The sequence below is a fragment of the Mesoplodon densirostris genome, chromosome 19 (assembly GCF_025265405.1).
Source record: "Mesoplodon densirostris isolate mMesDen1 chromosome 19, mMesDen1 primary haplotype, whole genome shotgun sequence".
NCBI lineage: Eukaryota > Metazoa > Chordata > Mammalia > Artiodactyla > Ziphiidae > Mesoplodon > Mesoplodon densirostris.
Window position 1 is genome coordinate 52,099,144 of NC_082679.1, and position 16,248 is coordinate 52,115,391.

Genomic DNA, 16,248 nt, shown 5'->3' on the forward strand with positions numbered 1-16,248 from the left:
TGTGCTAGACTGGTGGAGCAGGAATTTAGAAATTTGTGTCTCTCATGACACTGTGGAGTCACCGTACCAACCTGGCCCAACTACCTCCGGACTTTCTAGGAGAGAAATAAACTTCTAGCTGCCTAGTTTAAGTTGCTCTTATTTTCTTCTGTTCCCTGTTATATATAGCAGAACTGAACCCTGATGAATATAAAGACAAGAGCCTACTGTAATAGTTTGCGAGAAAAAGATGAGGATGATTTGGACGAGGGTGGTAACAGTGAGGTGATGAGAAGTAGGTGGACGAAGGATATATATATTTTTATGGCAGAGCTGTCAGGGTTTGCTGATGAATTAGATAAAGGGAGTGAAGAAACAGGAGTCTAGTTTCTCATAATATTTTGGCCAGCAGCTGACCGAATGGTGCCACCATTTGCTGAGATATGGAAAGTGGAAGAAAAACAGGTTAACGAGGCTGGGTAGGAGTGAGGTAGGGACTCAGGAGCTCTGTTTTTTTATATGTTAAGTTTGAACTTCCCTTTAGACATCCAAGTGGAAATATCAAGGAAGCAGTTGGACACAATTGTCTGCAATAAAGGGGAAATGTTGGGTCTACAGACAAATATTTAAAAGTCATAGTGTAATGATGCTGCTCACCACCAAGGGTGGAGGAGATGATGCTGGGAGTGAGTGGAGATAAAGAAGAGGGTGGAAAGCGGAGGAGATGCCAACAGAGGATGACACTAAGAAGGGGTGAAGTCGTGAAGTAGGAGGAAAGCCGGGAGACGGCAGTGCTTTGGAGTCCAGGTGGATAAAGTATTTTTAAAAAAGAAGGAGAGATCAACTGTGTCCAAAGCTATAAAAAGTAGAATAAAACAAGGATGTGGACTTAGCCATTAGATTTGGCAAAGTCATTAGTGACCTTGATGAGAACAGTTTCTGTGGAATGTTGGTTAGAGAAGTCTGATGGGGTGGGTAGAAGAGAGAAGGGAAAGTGAGGATGTGGTAATATTGAGTATAAATAACACCTTTGAGGAGTTTTGCTGTAAAGGGTAATTGGAAATATGGGGCAGTAGCTGGAGGCGGATGTTGAGATTGAGGGTAGTTTATTTAATATTTAAGATGAGGCTATTTAAGCATTGTTGTAAGCTGATGTTTACGTTATTTAAGCATTGTTATAAACTGTGAATGTTCAGTAAAGAGGGAAAATTGATGCTTCAGGAAAATCCTAAGGTAAGTGAGAAGGATTGAAATCTAGTACGCAAGGAAAGGGTTTGGTTTTAGATAAGAACAGGAATGAAGACAGAGTATATGGGAATAGATACAGGTTGATTGGTAGATTTAAGGTAACTTAGAAAGCAAAAAAGCTAAACAGGAAATTAATTACCTTAAGTGGATGATTTGTACATGAATCATGAAGTAACCACATTATTGTTGTATACTAATGATAAAAATGGTCAAAATAAATTTGGAAGTCCTCAGGTCTCTTTACAAGCCAAAGATCAGAGGTCATTCCTTTTTAATAGGTGGAGAAGTGTAGATGCCCCTAGGAAGCTGAGACCCCAGGTAAATCATATGAAGAGTCAGAGTGGTAGAGGATAAGGCCCGAGAGACCTGATCAGTCTTGATTTTAAACTGATTAGGACTTGAGAACTAATTCTTCCCTTTAGAGAGGTGAACTTCAGATTGAGAAGATACTATAAAATAAGTACTTTTAACTGGTTAGGGAATTTATAACGTTTTTCAGGGACAGTGAGTATTAAATGTGCTGAGTCCTAATCAAATCTGGTTTTACTCTGTGTTAGCCATTCCACCATCAAGTTTAGGAGCGGAGAAAAGGGAGAAAGAGGATTGTGAGGGCTTAACCACACTGGCTGTGCTTGCCCTTGAATGCCTGGGGAGTCGTTTGCTGCAGTAGAAGACATCATTTTCCTTTGCCTGAGATGTTAAAGGACAGAATTATTGCCACGTTTGCTTTCTGTCGTGGAGCTAATATAAAACCAAGATTCATTCTTTTCACTTCTCAGAGTCAAATCTGCCACTTGCATATTCCACTGCTTTTTTTTTTTTTTTTTTTTTTTTTAAGTTTGGAGGATAGGCAGGTTGGAAGGAAGGCTAATGGACAGAAAAAAAATGGATAGGAAATTTCATCTGGAGACCATTGTTATATAGAACAACATTTTAGGATATAAAGTAATTCATAGCTAAGTCTCACAGTAGACGGGAGAGAGTTTGGAATAAATATTTTGGCTCTGAATGGTGACCTGATTGCTCTGAATTTAAGTACAGAGGAAGGAAGTCCATCAACTGAAGTAATTGCTTAGCTTGCAGGCTGACAGAGCCTCCCAAGTCATAACATCTGAATGAATTTTAAGCCAGTAGAGCAATATATAATTGTATATTATATAATCTAATATAGTTATATTAAGTACAGAGCGTCAGAGATTGGAATACATTTTTAAGTTTAAAGAATTTCTTCATATTCTTTTATATGACTTGATTATGAAAAAAATATATAATGCTGATCAAACTTCAAATCTTCCTCATTGGGAAATTTGAATATTTCAGTTAGCCTCCTAAATTATTTTCAGCTGTCTTCAATTCCTTATAGAACAAGGCAGAGAATATGTAAACATAGAATAAATTACTTAGAGATCCCCTCTCATCGTGGATTCAGCAGCATCTTTTGTTCTTTCTCTCAAAGCCTCAGTTAATATTAAGTTTCCACATGTGCCAGCAGCTTTCCAGTTTCTAATTCCCAACAAAACCTTTGCTTGCTTGGTTTGATCTCCTAAGAAAAAATGAAAACAGTACTTATCTCTTTAGGTTTCTGATGTAATCACACTAGACTGTTTTGTTGTTGAATTCTATGGAGTTTTCTAGGATCAAGTATGCTTCGTGTAATTTGTACTTTCTTTTATCTGAATGGCATAATTTTTGAGCCTGGCATTACCATGCAGAAACCAGAATCACTTGAAGAGCTAAGAGCCCAACAACTCAATTTAAATAAATTTCATGAATACTGTCCATTAATTGTTATTACTTGCTCCTACCTTCGGACTTTCATGTTTGCACCTCTCCTTGCCAGGAACGCTCCATTCCTATATCTTGCCTGACTGGATGCTTTGGATATTCAGGTCTCTATTCGAAGGCCACCTCCTCAGGGAGGCCTCCTTGGTTGTTCTAACCTAAAGCAGCCACTTCCCATATTATCACTTTACCATGTTTTATTTTCTTCAAAGTCCTTGTTGTTTTTTGAAATTATCTTGTTCCATTATTATCATCATTACCAGGATTATCATTATTATCCTAACAGCAAGTACACAAATTGAGTTTTCCTACATGCCTTACACAAAACATTGTATTTTATGCAACATTTTAGTAATGACAACTAACATTTATTGAGTACTTAACTACTCGCCAAGCTCTAGGCTAAGCATTTATTGCACTAGGCCAGGTCAGTTTCATCTCTTGCCTGGACTACTGCAGTGGCTGCCTAACTGGCCACCCTCTTTTCATCTTAGCCTCCTTACAGTTCGTTGCCTACATAGCAGCTAGTAGTTCTTCTAAAACATAAATCAGGTACATCATGATCTGCTTTCAGCATCATTAATGTTTTTGGCCGTCCTCAGGTCCTAACAATGGCTTACAAGCTCCTGTGTGATCCGGCTTCCCACAGCCTCTTTGCTGCATCTCTAACCTCTCCTTACATTATTCCCCTATGGCCACAGTCTCTGAATCATGCTTCGCCCAGATTACCACCCACCCCCATGGCACCATTTCTCCTTTCACTTAGATTTCTGCTGGAATGTCACCTCCTCATAGAGGCCTTTTCCCACTCACTCTTTATTCCCTTATGCTTTATTTCTCTTCACTCAGCATTATAGTACTCATTTGCCTGTCTTTAGCAAATATTTGTTGAATGTTTACTAAGTACCACGCCCTGTTCTAGGAGCTGGATATGTGAAGTCAATACGATGGGCAGAATCCCTGTTGACATGGAGATACGGGGGGAGGCATACAATAGACTCAATAAATAGGTAACATATATAATATGTTAGATGGCTTTGAGAAAACTAAAGCAAATGAAAGGCTAGGGAGTGATGGGACAGGAGAGGGAGAGTTAAGTTTACAATGGGGCAATCAGGGGAGGCCTCAGGGAGAAAATGGACATTGTGTAAAGTCCTGAAGGAAGTGAGGGAGCAAGCAATGTGAATAATTACAGGAAAGCATGTTCTGGATGGAACGAGCATCAAGTTTGAAGGCTCTGAAGGGAGAGCATCTCTAGAATACTCAAGAGACAGCAAGGAAACCTGTAGCTGGAGCAGAGACGCAAGCTGGGGAGGGGGGAGGTGTGGCCAGAGAAATGACAGGGGTGCCAGGCCATAGCACTCAGAGCCCCCCAGCTCTCTGCTTGGGAGATTTTGAATGGAGGAGCCTCCTGAGCTGACTTGTATTTTAACTGGATCCCTCTGGCCCTTGTGTGGAAAATAGACTTCAGGGAGCAAGGGTTGAAATAGAGTCCAGTTAGCCCAGGAAAGATTGGAGTGGCTAGGGTCAGGGTGGCAGGGTGGAAGTAGTGAGACGTGTTTGTGGTCTGGATATATTTTGAAGGTCAGTCCTACAAGATTTACTAAGAAATTGAGAAACAGAGTGATCAAGGATGCCTCATGCCAGGATATTAAATCCAGGCCAGTGGAAGGGTGGAGATTCATGTACCAAGATGGAGAGGCAGTGAGGGGACAGATTTAGGGTGGAAGGAAGGTCATGAGCAGGACCTCAGTTGGCATTGTGGAGCCTTTGTGGGCATGAGAAAAAGGCTGCCCCTAGAGGCCGATTCAGGTGGAGCCAGCAGAGTGGACTGGATTTCAGGCTCCACTCCTTCCCTTAGTAGGGTATCTTTATGCACAGTTGCATGCAGTGGCATTAGTCAGCAGCTTTGCTTTGGGCCATGGTAAGTTTGTATCCAGTGAGATGTTGATCCAGCTGCTGGGTATGAGTTTGGGGTTCAGGGAGGCAGAGAGACTGCAGGTGTAAAGCTCTGTTGTGGGAACATTCCTGGGTATTTTCTCTTTATATTTATTTAATATATTTGTGTATGTATTACTTTGTACATTAGATATGCTTTATTTACCTGCTCACTGTCTCTTCCATCACTATGTAAGCTCGAAGCGATCCACGTCCGTGTTTACTACTCAGTTGCATACCCAGACCCAGCTCAGTGCCTGGCACCTGGACACTTAATAAACATGGTTGGATGAATAAACTAATTGGGGATACCACTGCTTTCTACTTGTCCTGTGGGTTTCATGAAATTGAGTGCATGGCCAGGTCTAAATGTCAGTCAGTATGTCAGACATTCCCATTCCTGCTCTGTGCCTGAAGTTCAAAGAGAGCTTTTAAACCTCCACCACTGAAAACCATTTACTGCATGATTACCAAAAGGAAACTTAAGGGCTTCCCTGGTGGCGCAGTGGTTGAGAGTCCGCCTGCCGATGCAGGGGACACGGGTTCGTGACCCGGTCTGGGAAGATCCCACATGCCGCGGAGCGGCTGGGCCCGTGAGCCATGGCTGCAGAGCCATGGCTGCTGAGCCTGTGCTCCGCAACGGGAGAGGCCACAACAATGAGAGGCCCACATACCGCAAAAAAAAAAAAAAAAAAAAGGAAACTTAAGTTCCAAGAGGCCTTCATACTTATAAAGATTGCCTTGCAGCCAAAACACACACTAAAATGATGGGGAAACTTAAAATGAAGGAAAATGAGCCTGTTTTAGATAGCAAATTCCTTTCACAGTGACTTCCGAGCCTATTCTTTTTTATTTTATTTAATTAATTTATTTTTGGCTGCGTTGGGTCTTCGTTGCTGCGCGCAGGCTTTCCCTACTTGTGGGGAGCGGGGGCTACTCTTTGTGGCTGTGCGTGGGCTTCTCATTGTTGTGGCTTCTCTTGTTGTGGATCATGGGCTTTAGGAATGCGGGCTTCAGTAGTTGTGGCACGTGGGCTCAGTAGTTGTGGCGCACGGGCTTCGTTGCTCCACGGCATGTGGGATCTTCCTGGACCAGGGCTCAAACCTGTGTCCCCTGCATTGGCAGGCGGATTCTTAACCACTGAGCCACCAGGGAAGCCCCCTGAGCCTATTCTTGAGGAGACCGTAATGCTTTCCTTTCACATTTAGGTTTGCTTGTTGGTGATGGTTTACTTTTAACTTTTTCTTTGTTGCATTGAGGATGAGACTTCCATTTTCCTATCTTTTGAGAGGAGATAAAGGGTGACTTAATTCAGCATTTCTGTTGCATTTAGACTGAAGATTGGGGACGATGGATGCCTAGGGCCTCAGCATTTTTGTTTGGAATGGTCAGTAATGGCTTTGCACAAGAGGTGAGGTTTAAAATGGGCTTTGAATAAGTTAGCTATTGTTGCATAATGACAGACCACTCCCAAATTCAATTATGGATATTATGGCTCACAAGACTATGGTTTAGCTAATCTTGACTGGGCCCACTCATGAGTTGGGTAGGCAACTCTGCTTAACTTGGCTGGGCTCTCTCACATATGTGGGGCAGTAGGCTGGTCTAGCATGGGACATCTGGGCTCCCATCCTGCCGTAGGCTAGACCAGGCTTGTTTACATGGCAGAGTTTCAAGAGCAAGAATGGAAATGCCCAAAGCTTCTTGAGGCCTTAGCTTGGAACTGGCGTGCATAACTTCTGCCACCTTCCATTGGTCAAAGCACAGGGTAAAGAAATAGACTCCACTCATGATGGAGAAGCTGCACAGTCATATTTCAAAGAGTGTGGTCATAGAGAGACCATTATTTGGAGCTCTCAGTCTAACACATGGCTTGAAGGATAAGTAGGTAGGGTTTAGAAGGAGGACGTGAAGTTACTGGTGTGAACCTCCTTCTGATCTAAAGAAGAATGAGCCTCAACTGTCCCGCATTCCACCTCCCTAGTATCCGGGAAACACAAGAAGCATAAGCTTCTCTATTGGCTTCTAGGTTTTAATACTTGAACTGTTCTCTTTTTCTTAGAAAAGAGTATCTCGTTGAAGGTACATCCATAATTGTCTTGAGAATGTTTCATAGAATATATATATATTAAGTTGTTTTGCAAGATGCTTGGCATACAGCCATGTTTCTTGCAGTTACCTTGGTCATGTTGGTGTTTCCACAAGTAATGATTGTACCCTTCTCTTGTAGGATTATGCCCATATGTTGACCTGTGTCACTGAAAGAGAAAAGTTTATTGTGCCCATCAAAGCTAGAGGTGCACGAGCCATCCTAGATTTTCCTGACAAGCTGAATTTTTCTACTTGCCCTGTCAAATACAGCACTCAGAAGATTCTGCTGGTACGAAACATTGGCAACAAAGATGCTGTGTTTCACATCAAAACTCATAGGTATGCATTCCTTCAGCTTTTGTTTTTGATTGATAACTAAATCTAGTCAGCACATGTAGTTTCCTAGAATAGCAGTGAAGATGCAACTGCTTATTACAGTCTTCACTTGCAAGGACGGGAAACCTCAATGATGTGGGGCAGACTTCTTCATCCCATGAGGAACCCAAAATTCAAGGTTACCTGTTTGGGTATGGGTGGTTTTCTGAAATGCTGGATAAGAGACTTTCTATTTAGCATAGCAACTGGCTCATGGGAATATATTAATAAACATATTTGTTGTGACTGAGACTTTTATAACTGGCTGTATTAGTTTTCTACTCCTATTGTAATAAATTACCACAAACTTCATGGCTTAAAACAACACAAATTTATTATCCGACATTTCAGTAGATCAGAATCCTCACTGGGCTAAAATCCCAGTGTTGGCCGAGCTGTGTTCTTTTCTGGAGGCTTGATGGGAGGATCCATTTCTTTGCCTTATCCAGCTTTAGAGGCCACCCACAATCTTCTTATCTGAAAAATGGGGGAAAGTAGCCACCTTATGGGGTTGTTGTGAGGAATAGATGAATTAATAAACATAAACCGTTGGTATATAGCAAGTACTGTATAGTGAGTGTTTCTTCTTTTATTGTTTCTTTAAATGACCTACTGCCAGTGTGGTGGGCAGAATAATGGCTTCTCAAATATGTGCATGTCCTAATCCCCTGAACCTGTAAATGTGTAGTGTTACATGACAAAGGGGACTAGGGTTGTAGATGTAATTAAGGTTGTTAATCAGCTGACCTTAAAATGGGCAGATTATCCTGGATTATCTGGGTGGGCCAAGTGTAATCACAAACATCTTTAAAAATAGAAGGAGGCAGAAGAAGAGTTTGGAGTGATGAGATATGAGAAGAACTCAACCTGCTATTGCTGGCTTTGCAGATGAGAAAGCTGAGCAATAGAGAGGTTGTATAACTTGCTCAAGAGCACATAGCTAGTAAGTGAAGCTGTTTGATTTTAATCTGATAATTTATGGTGTAGCTATAGTGTAGTAGACATTATGGGACAATATAAATATTATGGGACAATCCTTGCCCTCAATGATCTCTCTTATAAGATGGGGAAGAATGGTTGTTATGGGACATGAAGATGCTGGCTGATTAGCAGGGCCATAACAAGAATGGCCAGCTTGGGAACACAGGAGACAGAAGGTCAAGTTCTTTTTCTATGACTTTTAAAGAATAAGACAGATATTGAGCTGGATCATTTTCATAAGGGCTTTATCTGTGGAATCCTTTGCTAGTTTAAGGACAATCTCTAGTTTAAGGACACGTCTCTCCAGTAAGGATTAGCATTTACTTCTGCCTGGTTCCCAAAGGTTAGACTACATAGACTGCCTCTCTGGTAATTTCTTGGCTTAGGGGTTCCTGGACTGATCATGCATATCTAAACCCCAAACTGGTAGAATACACATGTCCAAAGTATGAATTCCCTAGAGAATCCTTGTTTCCCTCATTCTAAACCACGATAGACATCTTTCCTTGTGCTAATGGGAGAATGTTTTGGTAACCTTTGAAGTTTCCCAGGTTTATATGGGGATTTTGTTACCAGTGCCCTGACTTAACCATCCCAAGACCTTGTATCCTGCTGCTATTAGCAGGGCTGTTAAAACCCAGGCTTCAAGGGCTCAGTGGCTTACTGCTCTGGTTCTTATTTCCTCTTGTTTTTGAATCCTGTGGATTTCCCCCCCCCCTTTTTTTGGCACGCTCAGCTACACATTTGTGTAAGTTATATTTTATCCAGACTTTCTAGGTATTTTCTGGTGGAAGAGTTTTCGGGTTACTTGGTCTGCCATATTGTAGGTAGCAGGGATGCCATAATGTGGGTTGAGGCACATCCCTCAGGAGGGAATTTGTGTTTATTCTTACATGTGTCCCAGGAGCATCACTAGCTCTAAACCATTTCATGTAGATTCAAGTTTCTGTTTGGTATCATTTTTTCCTGGCTGAAAAACTACTTTAATATTTCTTATAGCACAGATCTAGTGGATATTATCTCAGTTTTTGTCTACTTGAAAAAATATTTTGCCTTCATTTTTTGAAAAATTTTTTCTCTACAGTATAGAATTCTGAAATGGCAGTTATATATACTTTTTTTTTTTTTTAGTACTTTAAAGATGTCACTTCATTGTCTTTTGGCTTACATTTTTCTAATGAGAAGTCTGCTGTAATTCCTAGCTTTGTTCTTCTGTAGGTAATTATGTCTTTTTCTTGGGCTGCCTTCAAGAATTTGTCTTTATATCTGGTTTTTAGCAGTTTGAACATGATGTGTCTAGATGTGGATTTTGTTTTTGGTTGTTTTTTGGTTTAAGGATCTTATTTTGCTTTTATTTGGTTTTCGTTTCAATCCTGCATGAAGTTCTCTGAGCTTACTGGATCTGTCATTATTTTTGGAAAACATCAGCCATTATCTCTTCAAATATTTCTTTTCTCCATCCTCTCTCACCGTTTCTTCTGCTTGTAGGAATGTTCTGTGTGACACAGGTGAAATACTCTGCACATGTCTTGTCTTCTTTAGGGGCAGGGGATTGTCCATTTTTGTTTGCCCTGCAATCTCAGCTCTCTAACGGGTTTGAGAAAAATTGTGATTTTGTTGTTTACCTGTTTTTTTGTTGTTGTTGTTAGGGTAAAAGAAACACTCTTTTCAGCTCTCTACATCCTGGGTGGAAGCAGGACTCTGACCCACTTTAGATAAATCAACCGTCAGAGGCAAAGGAAAAATTCTTTTGAAAATCAGTGTCTCCTGACATTGTCAAAGTGCTTATAAAGGCTTTGTTTGTCATTTCGTGGTAAGACTCATATTTTGATTGAAGGGAAGAGAGCAAGTTGTTCAACTGGCTCACCATGACTTAGAAAGAACCAATCTCTTTTGGTTAAAAAAAAAAAAAGAACTTTCATAACCACCATCCATAATACACATTAAAAACTTCCTGTGACATTGGTATTGTTCCAGTGCAAAAGAGAGTCCACCTAAGGTGGAAAAACAAGCACAGGCAGCTCATCTTCCTGAACTGTTTGGCTGAATCTTAAAAACTAATTGGCAATACATTCATGTAAAGTGAAACAAAATCACAGATTTAATAGTGTGAAGTTGCGGGAAAAGATCTAAAACTTTTATATCCATGTAACTGTGAATGTGAATCATCTTTTCCCAATGTAGAAACACTTCTAAGGTAAAATGGTGAGCTAACTCAAGGACTAGCCAGCAATCAAAATGACATTAGAAACTCTAGTCCAACATTCCCATTTTACAGATGAAAGAAGTAAGGTCTGAGAAGGTAAATTACTTAGCCAAGTTCCCCCAGTAAGTTAATAGCAAAACTTGGATTAAAACAAAACATGGACCAGTTCTGGCCTTGTTTACCTCAAGATCCATTCCTTGCCCTTCCTAGGCTTTGCTCAGTATCTATGTTGGGCTGTGTTAGCCCCTCTAGCCTCCACGGCCTTCTGGATTCCACCTGGGTTTGACCAGTGGGGGGCACTAGAAGGAGGTTGGAGAGTAGGAAGAAGTCAGAGTATTTCTCTTCCTCCCTCTCTAACTTCAGTAGAGTCCCCAGCAAGCATCTGTATCTCCTCTGTGGTTCTAGCTCCTGTCAGACAGACCTGCCATGGTTCCAACTTCTGCCAGGTCCCCAGGATCTACTAATACTTCCTCTTCTCCTTTTGTCTCCAGCCCAGTGGTGGAAATGGCTTACTGCTATTACCAGTCCCTGAGCTATCTCACCATCTTAAGTTGGGCTTTTCATAGCTTTCATCTTCTGTGTAACCAAGTCTTTCAATTAAATTTCCTGTTTATTTTTGTTTTCCTGTTTAGACTCTGCACAAAATGGTACTTTTATGTTCTTTCCAAAAAATGCATGTATTCCAACCATGATGTCAATTCTGTGAGCTACCTCAAATCCTTCCAGTAAATCCCTTTTCTGTCTAAGTTAGCCAGAATTGGTTTCTATTGTTTGCAACTGAAAACCCTAACGACTACAATGAGAAAGAATGCAGTTGAATTCGTGGTCACATTTTATTGAATCAGAATGTCTGGGGGGGGGCTTCCATGGTGGCGCAGTGGTTGAGAGTCCGCCTGCCGATGCAGGGGACGGGTTCGTGCCCCGATCCCGGAAGATCCCACATGCCGCGGAGCGGCTGGGCCCGCGAGCCATGGCCGCAGAGCCTGTGTGTCCGGAGCCTGTGCTCCGCAATGGGAGAGGCCACAGCAGTGAGAGGCCCGCGTACAGCAAAAAAAAAAAAAAAAAAAAAGAATGTCTGGGGGGATCCCCTGACGAGTATCCATTCTGAAAAATGCACAGGTGATTGTGTTGCCCAGACAGGGCTGAGGATCACTCTTTCATTGACATGATTGTCAATAGACATAGTGGAGCAGTATATGTAGTTTGATAATTTGGAGTTAAAAACATAGGGTCTATACTCTTGGTCTTGCTGCTTTTATAGTCATTATACAGTTAGAAATAATATCTCACAGGAAATTGTTTAAAAAACAAATCATATTCTTTTCATTGAAATAATGATTTAATTAATGATAAAGTTTATAAGTGGTCTGGTTCAAACAAATTATAAAAAATAAAACTTTATGCGTCTGTTGCTCCCATTAGAATATGACCTTCTCAAATGCAAGGATTGTATCTCTTTTCATTTGTATGTCCCCAGCATCTAGCAAAGTGTCTAGAATAAATAAGTGCTCAAGAAATGTTTATAGGATGCCCAATGAACAATATATCACAACAGCAGAGCTACAACTATAAACCTCTACAATAATTTAAAATAAAAAAACATGCTCCAAGTACTATAAAAGAGGCATAGTGTTTTGTTTTGTTTTGTTTTGTTTTGTTTTTTTTCCTTTTTGCGTTATGTGGGCCTCTCACTGTTGTGGCCTCTCCCGTTGCGGAGCACAGGCTCCGGATGCGCAGGCCCAGCGGCCATGGCTCACGGGCCCAGCCGCTCCGCGGCATATGGGATCCTCCCAGACCGGGGCACGAACCCGTATCCCCTGCATCGGCAGGCGGACTCTCAACCACTGCGCCACCAGGGAGGCCCAGGCATAGTGTTTTTTACACTAATAAAAGGAGCCTCAATGTGCTATAAAGTATACAGAGAACATAAACAATTACTCTTCAACTTTATTACAGATTTGACCTAAAACTCGAGTAGGTACCAGAATAACTTTGACTATTAAAGTAGGATTAATTTTGGAAGGTGAAATAGAAAGAATTAAGGAGCACTTTCAAAATGTAAAATCTCAATTTAGGAATCAGTTAATAAGAAAGATTATCTGAAGGAAAGATACTAATTTTATATTCAATGTTTAGTATAATAGAACCAGTATTTAGTCTTCTGCTAAAATTTTTTTTTTTTTTTTTTTTTTTGCGGTACGCGGGCCTCTCACCACTGTGGCCTCTCCCGTTGTGGAGCACAGGCTCCGGACACACAGGCCCAGCGTCCATGGCTCACGGGCCCAGCCGCTCCATGGCATGTGGGATCCTCCCGGACTGGGGCACGAACCCGTGTCCCCTGCATTGGCAGGCGGACTCTCAACCACTGCGCCACCAGGGAAGCCCTCTGCTAAAATATTGAATCATTTGAATGGAATAGTTCTAGTTCTTAAGAGCAGTTCATAGTGGGTTGAACAAGAACTCAAAATCTTTCTTGTGGCTCACAATTTTACACAAACCCAAGTTCCCTCCCTAATCAAGTATTTGGTATTAATGAGAATGTGATATCAAAACCAGACATTCTGGTAGACAGAGGCATATTTATACCCTGGAGGAGCAGCACCTTTTACCTCTCTGTAAGATCATTTTCTGGTACTTGGTATTCTCTAGCCTTTTCAGCCTGTCTGCCTCTAGTAAAATGAATACACAATCAAATTATAGACAGTGTTTAAGCACCAGAACTTAACACACTCTATCCAATTAATGTCTGATTTATAGAGAAAGCTTAGGCATCTCTAAGTAGCAATGGCTATCCCAGGTGATTTTCTAACCACTGAAGAAATTTAGTGTAATATAAACCCAACAATTAACACAAAAGGGAAGAATCTGTTACCACTGTATGGAATTAGGATTTCTGGAGGTCCTAAGAAGAGTCCCTTTGTCCATAGAAAATTAGCTTACGTTCTGTAATGTAATACTATCCAATTCATTTCAAAACTGTTATTTTACTACTAAGAAATGTTTGGAAAAAAAAATGAAAGCACAGTGTAGGGAGAAAAACATTAGGAACTGAGGAAGCAGAGGTAGAAGAGAATGTTACAATGCTGTTCCCAAAGCCAGGGAACTGGGGCCAGTTCTCAATTCTTCAGATTCTTCCTGAGGCCATAAGGAAGAAAAGAACTTTAAAGACGGTGAGACTCACCTTCATCTCCCATCAAGCAGAGATGTTTGAGATACCAAAAGTCTGCTCCTTTTCTGTTCTACCAAGTTGTTATAAAGATTAAGTAAAGATTAGAGATATTTAAAATTTCCCTTTAAAAGTTGATTATAATTCAACTTAACAGCCTCTTTTGAGAGGCTCCTATGAGTAAAGAGCTATGCATGGGGTAGTAAGAGACACAAAGATGAATCTAACCAGGTGGCTTCCACATTCAGGGATGGTTTGGGGAGACAGAAAAAACTTGAAGGCAGACTTCCATCCCTGCTCTACCACTACCTAGCTGGGTAGCTTTGGGCCAGTTGCCTGCCCTTTTAGAGCATCTGCTTTCTCATATCTAAAATGCAAATAACAAGACCTACTTTCTCAAGATTTTGTGAGGATTAAAAGACTTGATATATGTAAAGTGCCTACTGTAGTACCCAGCATAGAGTATGTGCTAATGAAATTTTGTTTGCTTTCTCTTCCCTTTTATCTCAAGAGTCTCTAGCTATTGGGAGAGACAGGCATGAAAACTTATTATTGTACAAGGTGAGCTAAAGTAAGAAGTAAAAATAAAGTTATAGGGCTTCCCTGGTGGCACAGTGGTTGAGAGTCCGCCTGCCGATGCAGGGGACATGGGTTCATGCCCTGGTCTGGGAGGATCCCACATGCCGCGGAGCAGCTAGGCCCGTGAGCCATGGCCGCTGAGCCTGTGCATCCGGAGCCTGTGCTCCGCAATGGGTGAGGCCACAACAGTGGGAGAGGCCACAACAGTGAGAGGCCCATGTACCGCAAAAAAAATAAATAAATAAAAATAAAAAAATTAAAGTTATAGCCTCTGAGAGGAAGGAGACATTATTAATAAGAGAGAGAATCAGGAAAGGTTCTATTTAAAAGGTAACTTTGAGTCTAGGCTATGATGGGTGACTTTGGAAGGAGTATGACATGGAAAACAGTGAATGTTCCTATCTGACCCAAGCAGTTCTGGAATGTCTATGTAGGGGGCACTGTCTGGTTGGAAGGAAGAGGAGGTGCGGTGCTGGGGAAGGTTATGGGTATAGAGACTAAAGCCCTCCCATCCCGTCCCACCCCAGTCTGACATGGAATGTGACAGGTGTATAATGTATTTGGACAGATGTATCTGTTTCATGAGAAGGCCAAAACTAGTTGGGAGTAGATTGTGTGGGACCTCAAATGTCGAGGACTTTGAACTTTATTACATAGATTATGGGGGCCACTGAAGGTGTCTGAACAAGAGATTGATGTGTTATGTCCTGTGTGTGATTTTTTACAATGTCTCTAGAGCAGTGTGAAGGCTTGAGAGGAGGATGATAACAACCTGAACTCACCTGAATACCCAAGATCATCCTCCGGCTGCCAATGAGGCAGATAACAATAGCACTAACAAAAATAATCATAAACATTTGTTTAGCATTTCCTACATGCCAGACATTATTCTACACACTCTACCTCTATCAACTCCTTTAATCCTCACTACAACCCTGTGAAATAGGTGTTGTCTTTATCCTCATTTTACAGATGAGGAAACTGAATGTTCAGTGACTTACCCAAGCTCGTGGCTGATCTGGGTTTTGAACTTATTCCGTTGGCTCCAGGCTAGTAAGTACTACCTCATGGTGCCCCTACAACAGTGCCTGGAGTTCACTGGAGGTTCGGTGCTGAAGGTGTGGGAAAAGGACAGACGAAGGAATGGGAAAGTAGTGAAAGGAGAGGGCAATCCAAATAGAGGGCACCAGAGAAAATAAACAATTGCCCGTGGTAGGAAGCACTCGAGGTCCTGCAGTGATAATTTCAGTTACCACCAAGTGCTACCCATGCTGTAAGCTCCGAACCCTCATAGAAGAAAGGTTAGGTTTTCTGAAATTAAGTTCATTATCTAAGGGAAGGTTTAAGGACTGAAGACTAAAAACAGTTGCGATAGAAGTAAATAATCAGAAACAGCTTAGCCTGCCAGATACGTTGTCCAACACATTACTTTGAAAAACTGGCAATTTAAAGAAGTGAAATGGACCATGAAAATAATTAAAAGGGCTGGGTTTCCTGTTTAGAAGGAAGAGCTCTGTAAGTTATTTAAGGTACTTCATGAGATCAGATCCAGCTTCTCTCTTACTCTTCCTTTCCAGGACAATTAAAGTCAACTGTTTCCTGTTCCCAGATCCACCCTACCTCCCCATAAGGTCTGCATGCCCAAATTCTATTTTCAAGACACAGATGTCCCCAGTTTGCCTTTCCAAATGCTCTCCACCCTTCTTCAGCTTACTCTCACCCAGGAGGCTAACCTATATGGCAGAGGTTAATAGGCTCCCATGCCTTTGGCTTCTGGTTGGGTTCAGCCAGTGGGAGTCCCAGCAGGCAATCAGGCAAAGGATGTGAGGTCAAGACATTTTTCCCCCTAGTGTCCTATGTGTGAGGCCTCCTGGACTGACTGTCTCTCTTAACTAAAGCCCTT

At 41.5% G+C, this 16,248-nt stretch overlaps 1 protein-coding gene across 1 annotated transcript in view; it reads left to right on the forward strand.

Annotated features, from left to right (window-relative positions):
- Positions 1-16,248, forward strand: part of HYDIN (HYDIN axonemal central pair apparatus protein) — a 445,256-nt gene that overhangs the window by 110,608 nt on the left and 318,400 nt on the right. The window contains exon 7 of the mRNA XM_060083501.1: positions 7,178-7,377. Coding sequence (XP_059939484.1) covers positions 7,178-7,377 — 200 coding nt within the window. The remainder of the gene's footprint in view (positions 1-7,177; positions 7,378-16,248) is intronic.